The sequence below is a fragment of the Euprymna scolopes genome, chromosome 4, assembly GCF_053919585.1.
Source record: "Euprymna scolopes isolate OS-2025 chromosome 4, ASM5391958v1, whole genome shotgun sequence".
In the NCBI taxonomy this organism is placed as follows: Eukaryota; Metazoa; Mollusca; class Cephalopoda; order Sepiida; family Sepiolidae; genus Euprymna; species Euprymna scolopes.
In genome coordinates, this window is record NC_136485.1 from 63,042,941 (window position 1) to 63,060,191 (window position 17,251).

General features: G+C 32.3%; 1 protein-coding gene across 1 annotated transcript in view; it reads right to left on the reverse strand.

Moving 5' to 3' along the window:
• LOC145267969 (uncharacterized) overlaps positions 1-17,251 on the reverse strand; it is a 159,960-nt gene that overhangs the window by 8,696 nt on the left and 134,013 nt on the right. Inside the window, exons 6-7 of the mRNA XM_080123340.1 lie at positions 8,335-8,574; positions 752-853 (exon numbers count right to left, since the gene is read on the reverse strand). Coding sequence (XP_079979466.1) covers positions 752-853; positions 8,335-8,574 — 342 coding nt within the window. The remainder of the gene's footprint in view (positions 1-751; positions 854-8,334; positions 8,575-17,251) is intronic.

Here is a 17,251-nt window from a genome sequence, read left to right on the forward strand (position 1 = left end):
GCGTGAGAGGATGTCTGTCCTACTTGTTTTTCTCTACTTACAGTTTTACATTTTTCCGTGAAAAATAAACTTTTTAATTGGATAAGTAAATGCCTTATTTGTAAAGTTAAAAAACAAACTTATTATTTAATGTTCACAAACCTATTTTCATTAATCTCATTGACAAATGAAAACAAAAGTTTAGTAGCACTGATCTGCCAAAATAACCCCCCCCCCCCAAAAAAAAGATTCATATTTTGGTATAATTGTAGATTAACATCATCCCACCTCTTACCAAAAACAAACAAAAAAAGGATTCTATTTTTCTATATTTTTCTTATGTTATTATGTGTGAACATTCTGAAAAAATTACTTCATTGCATAATTAATACCAGAATGCAATGAAATAATTTTTTTTGCTTGCACATTTTCACAATAGGATAGGCAACTGTTAATATATTTTTCAATTTAAAATCAGTTATCTTCAATGATTATTATTTTTAGATGATTATTTAAAAATGCTTTATATTAGCAGTCATCTAGACTGAACTAAATAATTAAAAAAAAAGAAATTGTAGCCAAATACATTAATTTGTCAATAACATAGTCTAACATTAAAAAAAAATGGAAATTGGCTAGTCAGAAGTTTGATTTGTTAACTTAAATGCTATATGGGTCTGACCTTGAAAATCTGACAAGATAACTTTATATGTTGAATTAATATTTTGCTACATGTGCCACTGAAAGTAAATGAAAGTGACTGAAACTGAACCTTTTGAATGTCATTGTCAAATAAGTGCAGAGCATCTTCCACCAATTGGGGGTCATGACCTTCTTCTCCTAATTTATCCACCATACAAAGATGATCAATCACCTGAGAAAAGAAAATGTAGACACAAATTAAAGAGAAAATTTGTTTCAAACACAAAAAGTTATTCAAATAAAATTCTAATAAGTATTCCAAACCCCCCAAAATATATTTTCATTAAATCAAAAAAATATTTTATGTAGACACAGATCTTTACACAATATAGAACATGGTAGCAAATATATGTCTGGGCTGGTTTTTCATTACAATATCTTAAAGTTATTTTTTTAGACAGGTGAACGATAATGTGGGTTAAATTGTCAAAATGTGTAACAATCCAAGAATTATGGGATTCAACGAGATACGTCAACATATATACTTACAGATTACCAGGAGTCACCCTGGATTCAATGAGATACATGCAAATGTATGCAAGCAGAATACATGGTCAGCTGGGATGTAATGAGATAGATGCAAATATATACTAGCAGAATACTTGGCGTTTCCTTGGATTGAATTAGATTGATTGAAATATATACTAGGAGAATACCTTGCGTCGCCCAGGATTTCATGAGATTGATTGAGATATATACTAGCAAAACACTCAGCGTTGCCCGGGATTGAATGAATTAGGTGAGAATATATATTAGCAAAATATCTGGCATCGCTTGGGATTTGATGAGATAAATGTGTTGCATATTACCTGTCCTTGCATATACATGCTGTAAATTACCTACCCTAGGTAAGATACAATTATTTCATATGTGCAATACCCGTCAATATTTCATATGTGTAATACCCGTAAAATATTCTTTTGCTCGAAATAGCAAATGATACATAAACATACAAAATTCCTCTCTCATAAGAATAATAAATATATTACAAAACCAAATTCAATTTTTTCATTGTGTGTACGGTCCCGAGCAACGCCGGGTAGCCCCGCTAGTCTATATATATAAAAGGCAAAATGTGTGTGACCATTTCGTGTATGTCTTCAAAAGGCTTTTCGAGCACACGCTCCCGGGTTCGTTACTATCGCTTAAAACTCTGTATATGGGTCCTATATAATAATATCTAGGAATTAGAAAAGCGCGTAGCGTATAGATTTATTTACGTCGATTTTTACAAAATTATTGCTATTTTGGCTTCTCGCGTGTTGATTGGGCTTTTTAGTATAAATATGTGAAACTAACCTCTAAAGGGGGTTTTCGCGGCATTGCGCTGGAAAAACGTTCAGAAGCAATCAGCTTTGATCAGACACCCCTCCCCAACATCTGTTGGGGGAAGAAACAGTTAAATTTGGGTAAACAAACCCAAACGCTGCGTGACTTCTATTTGACCTTCTTAATTAGGACAAATGGAAGCAGCAGAGTTAAATTTTATTGCACACGTCTCTTTTTATAGTTAAATAACCTGCTTAATGTTGTGTGTCACCGTAGCTCAATGGTTAATGTAGCACGGTTTTTTTTTTCACAAAATAATTTTCAACTCAAGGGTACCGGTTCGATTCTCATACTCACCTATCAAAACATTTTTTTTTTATTATTTAACACCCCCCCCCCCCCGGAGTTTTGATTTACCTCAAGACACCTGGGCATCGCCGGGTACCCCCCCCCCACCCCCGCTAATCTACATATATAAAAGGCAAAATGTGTGTGACCATTTTGTGTATGTCTTCAAAAGGCTTTTCTTGCACACGCTCCCGGGGTCGTTACTATCACTTAAAACTGTTTATATAGGTCCTATATCATAATATGTAGGATTTGGGAAAGCATGTAGCTTATAGATTTATTTAGGTCGACTTGTACAAAATTATTGCTATTTTGGCTTCTCGCGTGTTGATTGGGCTTTTTAGTATAAATATGTGAAACTAAACTCAAACGACGTCTTCTCGGCATTGCACCGGGAAAACGTCCAGAAGCAATCAGCTTTGATCAGACACCCCTCCCCAACATCTGTTGGGGGAAGTTAAATTTGGGTAAACAAACCCAAACGCTGTGTGACTTCTATTTGACCTTCTTAATTAGGTAAAATGGAAGCAGCAGAGTTAACTTTTATTGCGCACGCCTCTTTTTATAGTTAAATAACCTGTTTAATGTTGTCTGTCGCCGTAGCTGAATGGGTAACGGAGCATGGTTTTTTTTTTTCACACATTAATTTCCAACTCAAGGGTACCGGTTCGATTCTCATACTTACCTACCAAAACATTTATTTCATTATTTATCCCCCCCCCCCCCGAGTTTTGATTTACCTCAAGACACCCCGGGTACCCCCCCGCTAGTATTTAGATAAAACCAAGTACAAATATTGGGCCAAAAGCTGATTACCATACGGAAAAACATGAAAAATGATATGGAAGTACTATTTTAGCTGCAGTTCATATAAAATTTATTTCCACAGATAACACATTGAATCTTCTTAAGATTCATAGCACATTAGAAAACAAACCTAAATTTTTTTTAAGTGCAAATCAATAAAACAAACTTGAATTTGAATCGTGTAAAAATAGACGGAAACACGATTTCATAAGGTAAACATTTCATTTGGGAAATTTTCAACAGATTTTTTTGGGGGGAAATCTCAGAACTTCAAATTAAACCCATCACATTGACAAGTGACTTTTTTTAAAGATATAACTATTTTTTATATGCATGGAGACACTAACCTAAGTTGAAGTAAGCTGTAAAAAAATACTATTAATAACACAAGCGAATGAATTGAACGTTTATAAATAGAAAAGACTAAATTTTGTTTACATGTAAACTTTATCATAATAACATAAAAAGATATTGCATGTTAAAATTAAAGGGTATTTCACTATTTTTACACACTGTTTTTTGGTACATTAAACTAGGCTGATTTGCAATGAATAACACAAACCTAGTATTTTCATCAGCTTTCAAAGTAAGAACGGAGTTATAGATTTCCAACTGGCTGTATCTATCCAGTGTTGCTTGGGATAATGTTTTTATTTTCAGTTTTTGTATTGTTTTGTTGAACTAGGTTGTTACTTTACTCTAAAATTATATTTTTAACTCAAAGTTAACTTTAGTCAGTAAAATTTTTATTATTCTTATCTGGGTTGTTAAATTCACAACATTGACCCATCACATAACAACTAAAGGCGTTGATTGACAAGCAGTTTTAAGTGAATGCCTTCTGGAGGGTGAAGGTTCAATCTTGACTACAAACAATAATAAGAATAACAAAAAATTGATGATGGAATGAAAACAATCTACTCCATAGGTTAAAGAAAAGGTTCAGAAATTTCATACAGATACCAAGGTTCAACTAGCAATTGTAGTATTAGGTTCTCAAGGCAAACAAGATTCACCTGAAGAAGGCCTGAGATTAAGTTGGCCAAAACGTTATGAAAGATGAGAATAATCTTGCAAATATAATGAATAGCTACAGCCAATGAGGACTTCATGCAGACAGCAACAATGAAATAATCAACAAAAAGAACATAGAAGCGACGGAAAAAAACAAATACAAATCTACCATCACTACTACAATGCAGTGATTTACCGTGTAATCAAACCACCACTCTTTTTGCATTTCTTTTTTTGTTTACAAGGGTGGTCACCACTTATCAAGGCCTGGAAGCCACTTAGGGATAAGGGTTATTGTAAGTACAGTACGTTAGTGTGGAGATTTAATAAAGTGTCTACTTAAACGAGCGGTTCATCAGGAATTTGCTTACGTTGGACTTGAAGACATCCAGGTTGTAGTCAGGTGGGAAGCAAGCAGACGGAATAGAGTTCTACAGGCGTGCAGTTCTAAGAAAGAAGCTTTGTTCATGGAATCTACGTTTTGATTTAGGCATAGATAAAGAGTGGGGAAAGTTTTTGACACTGGATTCAGCTAGATGGGTGTTTTTCGTAAAAGATTGGCGAGGGGGGGACCAGAGATTGGAGTTCAGACGAGCACCTGCCATGGAAATAATGATAAAACAAAGATAGGCTTGCAACGTCTCTTTTGTGGGAGAGAGGTTGCAGGGAAGAGAAAAGGGCATCCCCCACTAAGCCACAAAGTCTATTTTGTACTCTGTCAAGGCAGGATAGGCTGTTTTTAGCAGCTCCTGCCCAGATATGGCAGCAGTATTCCATCCTTGGACGTACTTGGCTTTTATACAGATAGAGAATTGCATCAGTAGTGAGATATCTTTTGGAGGGGTAGAAGGATCCCACCATCTTTCCAGCGACCTTGGCAACAGACTTGCATGACTTAGGAGGATCTATGAGTAATATAGCAAAAAAACTGAACAGCTGAAAAGTCTCTGATCAGCAGCACTCAAAAGTGGCCACTATCCAGACTACAAGTATTTGCTCCATAATATTAATCATGTTGATGATCGAATGTGGCAAAAATGTGGTGTTGAAGAAGAGACAGCTGAGCACATTATCTATGACTATACATGAATCCATCGATTCAAGATGTTCTGTCAAATGATCCGTTCCTCATCCTCCAAATATTGGAAAAGTGAACCTCAGTTCCTGACCTACCAAAGGTCTTCCAACCAGCAGCAAGGTCATAAGCCCCCCCATGTCACTTCATTGCGCATCATCAACAATGCTGTGAGTTTCTTCGAATGACTTCAACTTTTAGCATAAAGCACTTAGTAAAAAAGAGTTCAAAAAGAACCATGTGAGAGTTCAACTCTTTTTAGAGCGATTCAAGAAGGTAAACATTTGATTATGTAAATTACTTTCTATACTTTTAAGTCGCTAAAAATCACTAAAAAATATTTCACTTCACGCAAAAATAACAGTACAAACATTTTACACTTAAGAATTATAACCAACCATAAACAAATTAAATAGCAGCAACAATTTGATTCTTTACGGATTAGTTAAAAATACATTCTTATTCTTGTTCCATGTCTCCATTTCTTGTTTTTCAATATTGTGCATATGTTATTGTTATTCATGTTTTTAGGGATGAGAAATTTTCATTGCTATAATTTTTAGACTGGCTTCCTCATTTTTATTGTTAGAGGAAAAAAATCCTTTCAGTTGTTTTGTATCAGAAGTTTGATAGGAGTAGGATTTTGAATACCTTACGTGCTCAGTGTTTCAGGTGGTTTGGTTATGTACAGCTAGCCACTTTCTGCATCACTGCATGGATATCCCAGGTATGAGGAAGTGTGGAATATAAAAAAAAAAACCTTGCTTGAGCATGTACAAAGTAACTTGACTCCTTGCAACATAATTGGTATCAACCCTAATGAACAGACCACATGGGAGAGCAGACGTGAGATGTTACCTGGTGTTTCCCACCTTGGTGTCTGGAATACTTACAGCACTTTAAATATCAGAGAAGAAGGAGCACAATGTTTCAACAGTTTTGATTTCCAGTCTTCTTCAGCTGCTTTGTGTCAAACATGGAAACTGTCACAAAATTGTGAACAAAATCCTTTATTAGAATCCTGGGGGTACATAGTTCACATTCGATTTTTCAATCTTTGTGACATTCTTTCACATGAGTTGTTTCATCATTTTATTCAGAAAAGTATACCATACTTCTTTATTTGTTCACAAACCCTTCCTAGAGTAAAACTTTAGAATAGATACCCCCCCATACATACATACATACATATATATATATATATATATATATATATATATATATATATATATATATATATTCTAGGATTACATTACTAAGAGTACTTGGATAAGTATATTTCATTTTCATCTTAACAGATGCAACATTATTATAATACTTTATTTCATTTATAATATGAAAATTATAGAAATTTGAAAATAAGAAATTTTAATAAAGGGTTCAGAGCATGGAGCAGAAGTTCCTAAAAGGATTTCTGAGAAATGCTGACTGTGCCTCAATGGAGTTTAAGATGTATTTTTAATGCCACTTTACTTTATTTGCATTCTGCCTCAACCAGTCAATGCCGAGTATCTACTTGGCATAAACCCCCAAATTGAATATTATAAAATGTGAAGGTAAAATAATATTCCGGGCTGGGTGCAAAACAACATAAGGTTCCTTATTCAACATTGGATCTTCCAGCTAGTTATTTGTTTGTTCTTATAAGGACTAATCTGTTATATAAAGGGCAAATATCTATTTGTATGACCAGATAAATCTTAGAAAATAAACAACAAACACACAAAAAGTTGGTATTTTTTTTTTAATTAACTTAACCCTGGATATATATCAGAGTTGCAAGTAAAACAGTTGCATTTGTGAGTAATTTTTCTAGGTGGCAACTCGCAAAAAATAAAATGTTTATCTTTTGACAAGTTGTATTTTTATCACCGACAATCTTCCAAAGCTCATTGCCGAGTTAAAAATGTCTTTTCAGCCTATTTTTGTTTGAATAAAATGAGCACAGTCAAATTATTTAAGCAATAAAAGTTTAAAAGAACAATATACTTTTTTTTTTTAACAAAAGCTGTTTAAAAACATCTGAAGAAATTCAAATGTTTATACTTTCAAATTTTAACATAAAATTTTGTACATATTTAGAATTATACTTATTTAAAAAAAAACACAGAAAAATCTTTATGATGCACATTCTTGTCACAGAATGAAGATGTCATATTCCAAAAATCATATGTTTGACTAGTAACTTTTCTATTTGACTATTTGGAAAATATTTAGTTGTCAAAGGTTAACTAAAGATAAATTTGTCTGCAGAGCCCTGTATATCTATAAAAAAAAAAAAAAAAAAAAAAAGATTCATTATTTGTGGTTGAAATGGTCATTTATATAATTTAATGTTATTATATAGTCTGTTTTCCAGCCACTAACACTAAAGGTAAGTAACTTTTTTTTCTAAAGGATTATTTTCCTTATGCTGGCTCAAGTTGTGCATGTGTCTGTCCAGAGAGGAAGAAAGAGGAATAGGCTGGGTGGTGGAGGAGGAGGAGGAGGAGGAGGAGGAGGAGGAGGAGGAAAACGGGTGTGAGGAAAAGAGAGACAGATAAAAGTTATGTAACACTTTTGCTCCGGGGCAATGGCGTGCTGTAAAGAAAATCCGGTACTTGTACAGTTTAGTCAAGACATTAAAAAATGAAAATATCGAAAAAAGGTTATATTTCACGTATCCGTTATGAAACAAAGTTCTCCGAAAATTTTTTTAACTTAATTTCATCAAGTAGTTTTTTTTTACAGTGAAAAAACAATTTGTTATGATACCGAGCAAAAGGTTTGATTTTTAGGAAGAAAAGCTCGAATTAAAGACGGGAAGGGAGTGTCGGCACTTTACATTGAGTTATCTCCCCGTGGCATGTTGTTCAGGTTCAACAAATTTCACAATGGCTGACTTCAACGCGCTCTCATAAGAACGTGTTTTTCCGCTGTAAAAAAAAAAAAAAAAAAAACCTACTCGATCAAATTAAATGAAATTTTTTTTCGGAGATCTTCAGTCCAAAACGTATACGTACAATATAACCGTGTTCGATATTTTCATTTTTTAATGTCTTGACTAAACTGTACAAGTGCCAAAAATCCCAACAAAAAAGATACACACAAGCACAAAAGCAGTGTATGATGTGGAGAGAAAGACTATAAATAACACTTACTTCTTTCTCATCCAATCCTAATTTCTCCACGGCTCTGGCCACACGGGCCCGAGGGAATCCCATGGAGAGGTATTGTTGCACAAAGTTCTGGGCTTCCTGTGACATGTTGGGGAATGGATCGTTCACCTGGTTACTGTCTGTCGGGCTGTCGTCACTACAGCTTGTCTCCACCGAGCTTTGCGAAACCTGACCATTATGCCGGCTTCTTACTGGTGGAACTGGTGGCTGTCGGCTCCACGACTGAAAAGTTTAGATAGAAAAAAAAAGAATGAATAAAAGTGAAATCATTACAAACTGAAATGAAATATAAAGTATTTATTATAATTAATCGACACAAGCAAATCTATTGAATATTTTTCTTACTACATCATGAAAATATATTTGAGTTTATTTGGGTAAAAAAAAACAAAAAGCAAAAAAAAAAACAAACAAAAAACCTTTTTAAGGGTGTAAAATATATCTATATTACAATAGAAAAATGCAAGCATGAAAATTAATATGGTTAAGTTTAAAATGTAAATTTATAACTTAAAAATATTGCAGCATTAAGAATTGATAATATAATGTTAAATTGAATTTTTAAAAAATGCTGCAACATTTTAAGTTATGAATTTATTATATTTTTTACTAGAATATCTTGTCCTTTTCTTTTTCATGTTTAAGCTTAACCATATTACTTTTCTATGCTCGCATTTTTCTATTGTAATCCATAATTTTTCCAGGCTTCCAATAAATTCATGTTCTTTGTTTAATTAAAGTCTTATTTTTTTGCCTCCATAAATATAACATACACATATGTAATAACAATGTACAGCACTCGTCTGCTTTCATTCTTTCACTTGTTACTTCTCTTTTCACAAGCGGTGAATTAGTAGCAACAGTTGCTGAAACGACGTGGTTGCTATGGAAACCAGTCATAAAAAACGTCGTACACCATACGTTTTTTTAACGATTTTGGACACCACTAAATTCATCAGAATTTTTGTTTTACTGAACGAATATTGAAAATTTTCGTTTCACAATATAGTGATCTAAAAACTGTAATAATTGTTTGAAATTTGGTCAAAAAGTGAGTGAGCGGTGAAGCTTTAAAGCAGTTCTAAATGACTAAAACTGCCACTTAAACATATATTCAAACACTACCATGTTTGAATGATAAAGTTAGGTCTGTAAAATACTTTTATATATATTTCCATGTATAGGATTCACTCCTAAACTAATTTAAAGTCATTATAAATGTTGGAACATAGATGTTAGGCATAATAACTGATAACATGCATTATATCTAATTTAACTTAGTTTATAGCAAACAGGACCAAACAGAGGATGGAAGCTCTTCACGAAAATACAGACACTTCTGATTTTGGAAAACTTTCAAACAATAGGTATTAAACATCAATCAATAAAAATACCCCAATTTTTTTAGTATTTTAAAAGGTTTGTAGGCAGCATAATATGGGTAGACCCCCACACCCAGTAGAAAATTAAAATATTTCAGATTTACATTAAATTTGATCCATAGTTATTAGACACTAATTAAGCAAGATTCCCTGAATTTTAAATTCTTTTTAAGTTTCATTAAGTCTTAAATTTGAAACTTTTTCTAGAATTGAAATAACATTATGGATTTTGATCAAAATAGGAATAAGAATTCTAGACATATGGTTTAGTAGCATAGTCTTAATTTTCATCTTTGTAGGAGGATATAAAAGTTGCAGAAAACTGCTCTATTTGGGGAATTAATTTTACTCGTCCTGAAACGGGTATTTTTCTTGTTCTTTATATTAATAAACTTGTGACCACTTCTCATATGTATGTCCGTTTTTTTTTGTTTTTTTTGCTTTTATGAGACTTTTACGTGACTTTTTCTAATTACTATTAATCATTTATAGAAATCAAAGCTTCAATAGTATAAAATACTGCAAACTTATTTTTTTAAAAATGTTATTAAAAAAATATACCAAATTAAATCCACCAGAATGCATTTCAAGTCAGCCATTTTAATCTTTTTGCCAATAATTGAAATAAAAAGGAATGAATTATTTTGAAATTTTAAATGAATTTGGAGACAATTATCAAATAAAAAGTAATTTTTAGCTTTGTTTTTAACAAATCATCATCATCATCATCATCATCCTCATCAATTTAACAGCCGTTTTACATGCCACCATCTATAAGACGGCTTTAAGAAATCGTCTTCAGAATTAACCTATCTCCAGAGAGGCTTTTCTTGGCCATCACCTACAAACTGACCAAGCTACTTCAATTGTCACAAATTCTTATCCATTCTTTTAATCTGACCATTTCATCAAAGTCTCCCATTCTGACAAATCTCCCTATATTCTCCAAATTTAATCTTCTTCTGAGATCATCGCATCTAAGCTTGTTTTTAAGACTAATATTACACATCTATCATATCATTCTCTTATCATTTCACTCCATGCAACATCTATCCTCAATTTAGTCAGGTTTCACTTCCATATATCATCACATTCCATCCACACATCTTGGTTGATCACAGCAATGGAACTTGCTCAACTCAACCAAAACTCTTGAAACCACATTAGCATCATCTTCTCTCTATGTTTCAATCATATCAAGGGACACTTCTACACTATTGGGACAGAATTTTGGAAATCGTAATACTGAATTCCACATGCAAACAATGGTATCTACGTATTCCTTGTATTTTTAAGATGATTATATCCAAAAATTACGAAAATCAACAAGGTAAAAAATTATTTATTAAAGAAAATACAAAAAAGAATTTGATGAAAATGATCGTAAGACATAGGAGAGTTCAAAAGGGAGGTAATTTTCCGTTTTGATTTAAAAAAGATGGCGGCAATATTTCGTCTGTTATAAAGTAATAAGGAACGCAAGAGAGTTGTATGCTCAATCTGTTAAGTCCAAAGTAGCTGAGCAGCGGCTTGGTTCCCACCAGTTTTGGCAAATAGCAAACAGAATCTTGAACAGAAGCGTGTGCTCCATCCCAACTATTATCAATGGACCTGAGGTAATCTCGTCAGCATCAGACAAAGCCAAACTCTTTGCCAAAAAACTTTGCAGCTAATTTTACCCTTCGCGACTAAGGCCGCCAACCTCCAATATTTCCTCCTGTATCAGAAAACACGCTATGTGATATACAAATATCTGTACGTGATGTTGCCAAGCTAATCAAGAACCTTGATTCCAGTAAAGCAACCGGCCCTGACGGTATTCCAATTATTGTACTCAAAAGACTTCAGCCAGAACTAGCGCCCATCCTTACAAAACTGTTTAAATGTTGTCTTAAGGGGAATTGATTCCCATCACCTTGGAAAATCTCATCAGTATGCCCTGTATTTAAGAATTCAGGTGATCGCTCATCCCCCTCTCAGTACAGGCCAATAAGTCTCCTGTGCGTCATGAGTAAGTTGCTAGAATCTGTGTTAAATACAGAAGTAATCAACCATCTCAACAAAAATAACCTTCTTAGTGACACTCAATATGGTTTCCGTTCTGCTAGATCTACAGCTGATGTCCTTACAGTTATATCGCATAGGATTAGCAAATCTCTCGACGGTGGCAATCTTTTTAGGGCAATTGCTCTTGACATATCTAAAGCCTTTGATAGGATATGGCATAAAGGTTTACTTCATAAGATCGCTAGCTATGGTATAGCTGGAAAAGTCTTCTCAATTATTAAATCATTTCTTTCTGATAGGTTCATAAGAGTAGTAGTTGAGGGGCAAAAATCAGAAGCTCACAGTATTAATGCCGGTGTCCCTCAGGGATCCATCCTGGGCCCAACTCTTTTCCTGATCTACATTAATGATCTTCCAAATCATATCCTTACATCATTTGTAGACATTTATGCTGACGACACTACCATTTATGGTACCACATCTAAGACAGTAAACGACCAAGTTCTCTCCAATTCTCTCTCCTCTGATCTTGAGCACATAGTACAATGGGGAAAGGAGTGGCTGGTTACTTTTAATGCATCTAAAACCAAGCTTCTCTCTTTACATCATCAACATTCTAATCCACATTTGTCATCAATTGAAATGAATGGCTCTCGTCTTCAGGAGGCCTCAAGTTTTGACAAGCTTCTGGGCTTGACCATTACTCCTGATCTTAAATGGAACACGTATATCAAATCTGTTGCCAAGGCCGCTGGAAAAATGGTGGGATCTTTCTATCGATCCGGTAGATATCTCACTGCTGATGCTATTCTCTATCTATATAAGAGCCAGGTACGTCCAAGGATGGAATACTGTTGCCACATCTGGGCAGGAGCTGCTAGAAAGGACTTGTCCTGCCTTGATAGAGTTCAAAATAGACTTCGTAGCCTCGTAGGAGATGTCCTTTTCTCCTCCTTGCAACCTCTATCTCACAGAAGAGATGTTGCGAGTTTGTCTCTGATGTATCGTTATTTTCATGGAAAGTGTTCAACTGAGCTTCAATCTATGGTCCCCCCTCGCCAAACTTTCACAAGAAACACTCGTATAGCTGTAAACACTATCAATAATTTCCCCCACTCTTTGTCTGTGCCTAAACCTAAACGTAGATTCCATGAACAAAGCTTCTTTCTTAGAACTGCACGCCTGTGGAATTGTCTTCCGTTTTCCTGCTTTCCGGCTGACTACAATATGGTTGTGTTCAAGTCTAAAGTAAATAAGTTCTTGATGAGCCGTTCCATATAAGTTATCAAATTTACCAAATTTTCATTACTAATGATTACTATATTGACCAATTTCTACTGTACACTCTTTAACCCTTATCCTTGAGTGGCCTCTGGGCCTTGATAATGTGGTGATGTCTTTGTAAAAAAAAAACAAAAAAAAAACACGATTAAAGTTGTTTTGTTAAATAATTCAGTAATATTCAGGTAATTTCGACTGCATAATTTGGAAGCTAACATTGTAATTTATTAGAATTGACAAAAAAAATCGGTTGAAACCATTGTTTATTTATCTGAAAACTCCATTTATCGACTACAAAATCTCGTCCCAATTCTGTAGAAGCACCCATCAAGGTAACAAAATCTTTGAACAATCTCATTAGCCTTGCTACCAAAATTTACTTCAGAGTTATCAGTCTTAATCGTCTCACATTCTTGCACACAAACTGATTACAATCTCTCAACTTCCATTGCACTTCTGTACTCAATGTTTACGTTTATCAGAAAACATTGAGCAGAGAAACTTTCCCCTTTCAGGGGGCTTTCAGACACTAAAAGCACTGATCATCATATTGGTAACATTCCTTCTCCAATTCACTTTCCATACCATTTCTCCAAGTTATGAACTTCACAAGTAAATCTGCCATTGTTTTATAGGCAAGTACTTAATCAGCATACAGCATCTCTGATTATAGTCAGCTAATGTACTTCCTATCTTCAAGCGATGACAAGGAAAATCAGTTCCTTCACTTTTATTGTTCTTCAGCATTTCTATTGTGAACTGATTTATTGAAATAAAATATAAAAAAAGGGCATTAAGGAAAAATATACAATAAAAATTTAAAAAATTATACAGATAAAAATAACACGGTTAGTCTTTATTTGCATTTTTAATAACAAAATTTAAAAAATAAGTTTTTATTTCATTTGAAATTTTATAAAAAATATGTTTATGAAATAATAAAAATAAGTTATTGTTTTTTTTTTAATTTTAAAAATAAAACTTTGAATTTATTTAATATATGTTTATGAAAGTATCAAAATGAAATTGAAATAAAAATAACAAATGTAATTATTGAAATCAAAATATAATTTTATTTTTATAATTTCATAAACATATTTCTTATAAAATTTCAAATAAAATAAAAACTTATTTTTTAATTTTGTTATTAAAAATGCACATAAAGACTAAGTGTTATTTTTATCAGTATAATTTTGTTAAATTTTATTGTATATTTTTGCAATAATGTTCTTTTCTTATGCTTCAATAAATTGCTTCACAATAGAAATACTGAAGAACAATAAAAATGAAGGAACTGATTTGCCTTGTCACCGTAGCAGACACACTAATAGTTAGGAAGTATGTTAGCTGAGTATAACCAGCATCTCTTCTTGGCAACGTGTACATATAAGTCTTTGGAGAACACTTCTAAGACACAAATGAAAAGCAAAGGATTTAGTACAGATTACAATACTCCCACTAGCATTAAAGCTGTCATTAAATGTACTGTTAATTCTAATATGACTTGAGCATTTCTGTACAATGCTTGAACAACTTTAGCTAACCAATTGTTTGCCACTAATTTCTACAAAGTATACTAAATGTCTTTTGGAATTCTTTCAAAAGATTTTCTTAAAATCAACAAAAGCAGAATACAATTCTTATCAAGATACGTCTCTTTGATTTATTTCAGGATAAATATAACACCAGTAGTACTAGACATAAAACCGAACTGCATTTCATTTACGCGTTTCTTTTTATTTATGGTTCAATTATTCTCTTGACTACTTTTAGGGCCTTTACATCTAATCTTTTTGAAGTTATTTACATCCAATAACTGCATAGGAAACAACATTACCATAATAACAATTAGTTTTATAACAATTTGGTTTAATTAATAATTTAATGACCAAACAATATCTCTTGTAAGTGTTATGAGTTATTTTCAGCATATCTGATACCCAAGCAATACTTTGTAAATTTATTAGTAATAATAACAGGACACTATCGAAATTTCACAACCTGGATAATGTACTCGTTATAATAATTTTCCTTTTGAAATAATATGTCTGGATCAATACAAAAAAAAATAAGCCTTTATCTTCTTCTGTAAAAGTAATTTCATTATCAACTAAATATTCTTTAAATAACACTAACATGTTTCTTCTTTTTATTAAAATTTGTAGCAATTTAATTCTTTTTATAACAATGTCCTGTTTTCTTACCACAAAAAGTGATTGTCATCTAAATGTCCTCTCAATCAATGTTTTGGAATGTATTTACTTAAAATTGTCATTTTAGTTGACAGGACCTTATAATGTGATTTTAGAATAATTAATTTTAAAATGAATCTTAGATTAGAATTTTTTATTTTATTTTTTTAGCGACATCAGATTTATAATGAGTCGCCATCTTTACTAATCGAACAATCTCATTTTTTAAATGAATGTGAAAGGTGAAAATGTACATATGAATATGAAGCGCCTTAGTGTATTATTATACAGATATTAAAAAAAAAAAATTTTTTTTTTTACAAATAAGCAAATAGAAAAAAAAATAAATAAAATAAGGGCAAAATATGCCAGAAAATATTAATTTGACCTTCATTTGATCATGTACAGATAAAACCATAAAACACTTAGGTACTTGTGCATTTTGTGAACCAGATGTAAGTGTCCACTAAAATTTGTCCAGAACCTGTTGGAATAAGGCGAGTGCTGTTTGAGCTATTTTTAACACTTTTCTTAACATTATCTTAAAAAAATAATTAACTTTTATTACAAAACCAACGATACTATATATTACCAAAACATGCTATATTCTTAAAATTTGTTAAACAATCATTTTTAAAATGTTTCTTCAAATTATCTTGCAAAAAAAAAAAAAATTAAAAAAATAAAAATTTGAAAGTTTCTATTGAAAAAAATTACAAATAAGACACTATTCTGGTAAGTTATTTTTTTCTTTCATTGTTTTTCATTTATTTTTTTTCGCTAACTGTTGTTGTTTCCTACCATTACAGTTTAGTTCTTAATCATGCAAGAAAAAAAAAAAAAACTTACGGTAGGTTGTTGTTATATTTTTTTTTGTTTGCTTTTCCATATTTTTTTATTGTAATTCGTATCCGATGAATGTTACTATTTCCTGTTTCATAGCATTTGTAAGATTTGCTTGTTGACGCTCGGCATATTCCAGCAGTTTACAGCAGGTTCCAGGCAAACACAAGTGGAAGCTTACATATGTCTGCTTCGCAAAATGCACCAACATTTCTATACAACTAATCAGTCTAAACAACCTGAATCTAACCATTTTTGCGAAACTTTTTACTTGAAATTTAAAATCCCATCAATAAAACAAGGTATTTCTTGTTTTTAGCATCATTAATTTACCTGTTTGATTAATGTAATTATTTGCATTTTAATTTATTTACATATTGGAGAGAGATGTTTTAAAATTAAATAACTGTAAATTAAATTTCCCTATTAACTGTATTAGGAAAGTATGCATTCAATAATGGTCATGACGAAATAATTTTGAAAACTTTAATCATAAGAAATTTTTAATAATTTTTAAATTAAAGAGAATTAAAATTTGAGAATGATTTGTAATTTAAAAAAAGATGATATAAATGAATTTAGCAAAGCTTTCATAAGTTGATATTCAAAAGAAAATTTCAAGAAGAGATAAGAATATAGTCTTGAAAATTATTACTAAACATAATTAAAAAAAAAAAATTGCTTCAAGAATGGTCTTTTTATTAGTCACAAGCAAAAATCTTACCATCATCTGATGGCTATTAATCTAGCTCTAAGTATTCTTTTCAAATGTATAACTTACATTACATATCTTTAATAGAAATGTATTGTAATAAGTTTTTGTTTAACTTATCTCCCTTGAAAATTAATGAACATATTTTAAAAAAGGTTTTCGTAATTTATCCTTTTTATTATTAAATCACTTCCAATCATCATCATGCAGTCCTTCATAGCTGAAAATGACTAGTCAGGGTCTCAATGCTTTATCCTATGGTGTTGTAGCATTCCAGGTTCAGTATGGAAAGTTCCCCCACAAGTCATACATGGGTAGTTACCAGGGTTTTGCGTTTGGTAATGTTTCTGTTCAGACCTGGCCTTTATTTTTACCTCTATTTCTGCCTTTCCTTTGTGAAAAGTACTGCACCAGCAACTTCAGTCTGCTGCTGATTCTTCCCAATTTTTCGTTTTCATATTCATTGCGCTTTATCACAGCCT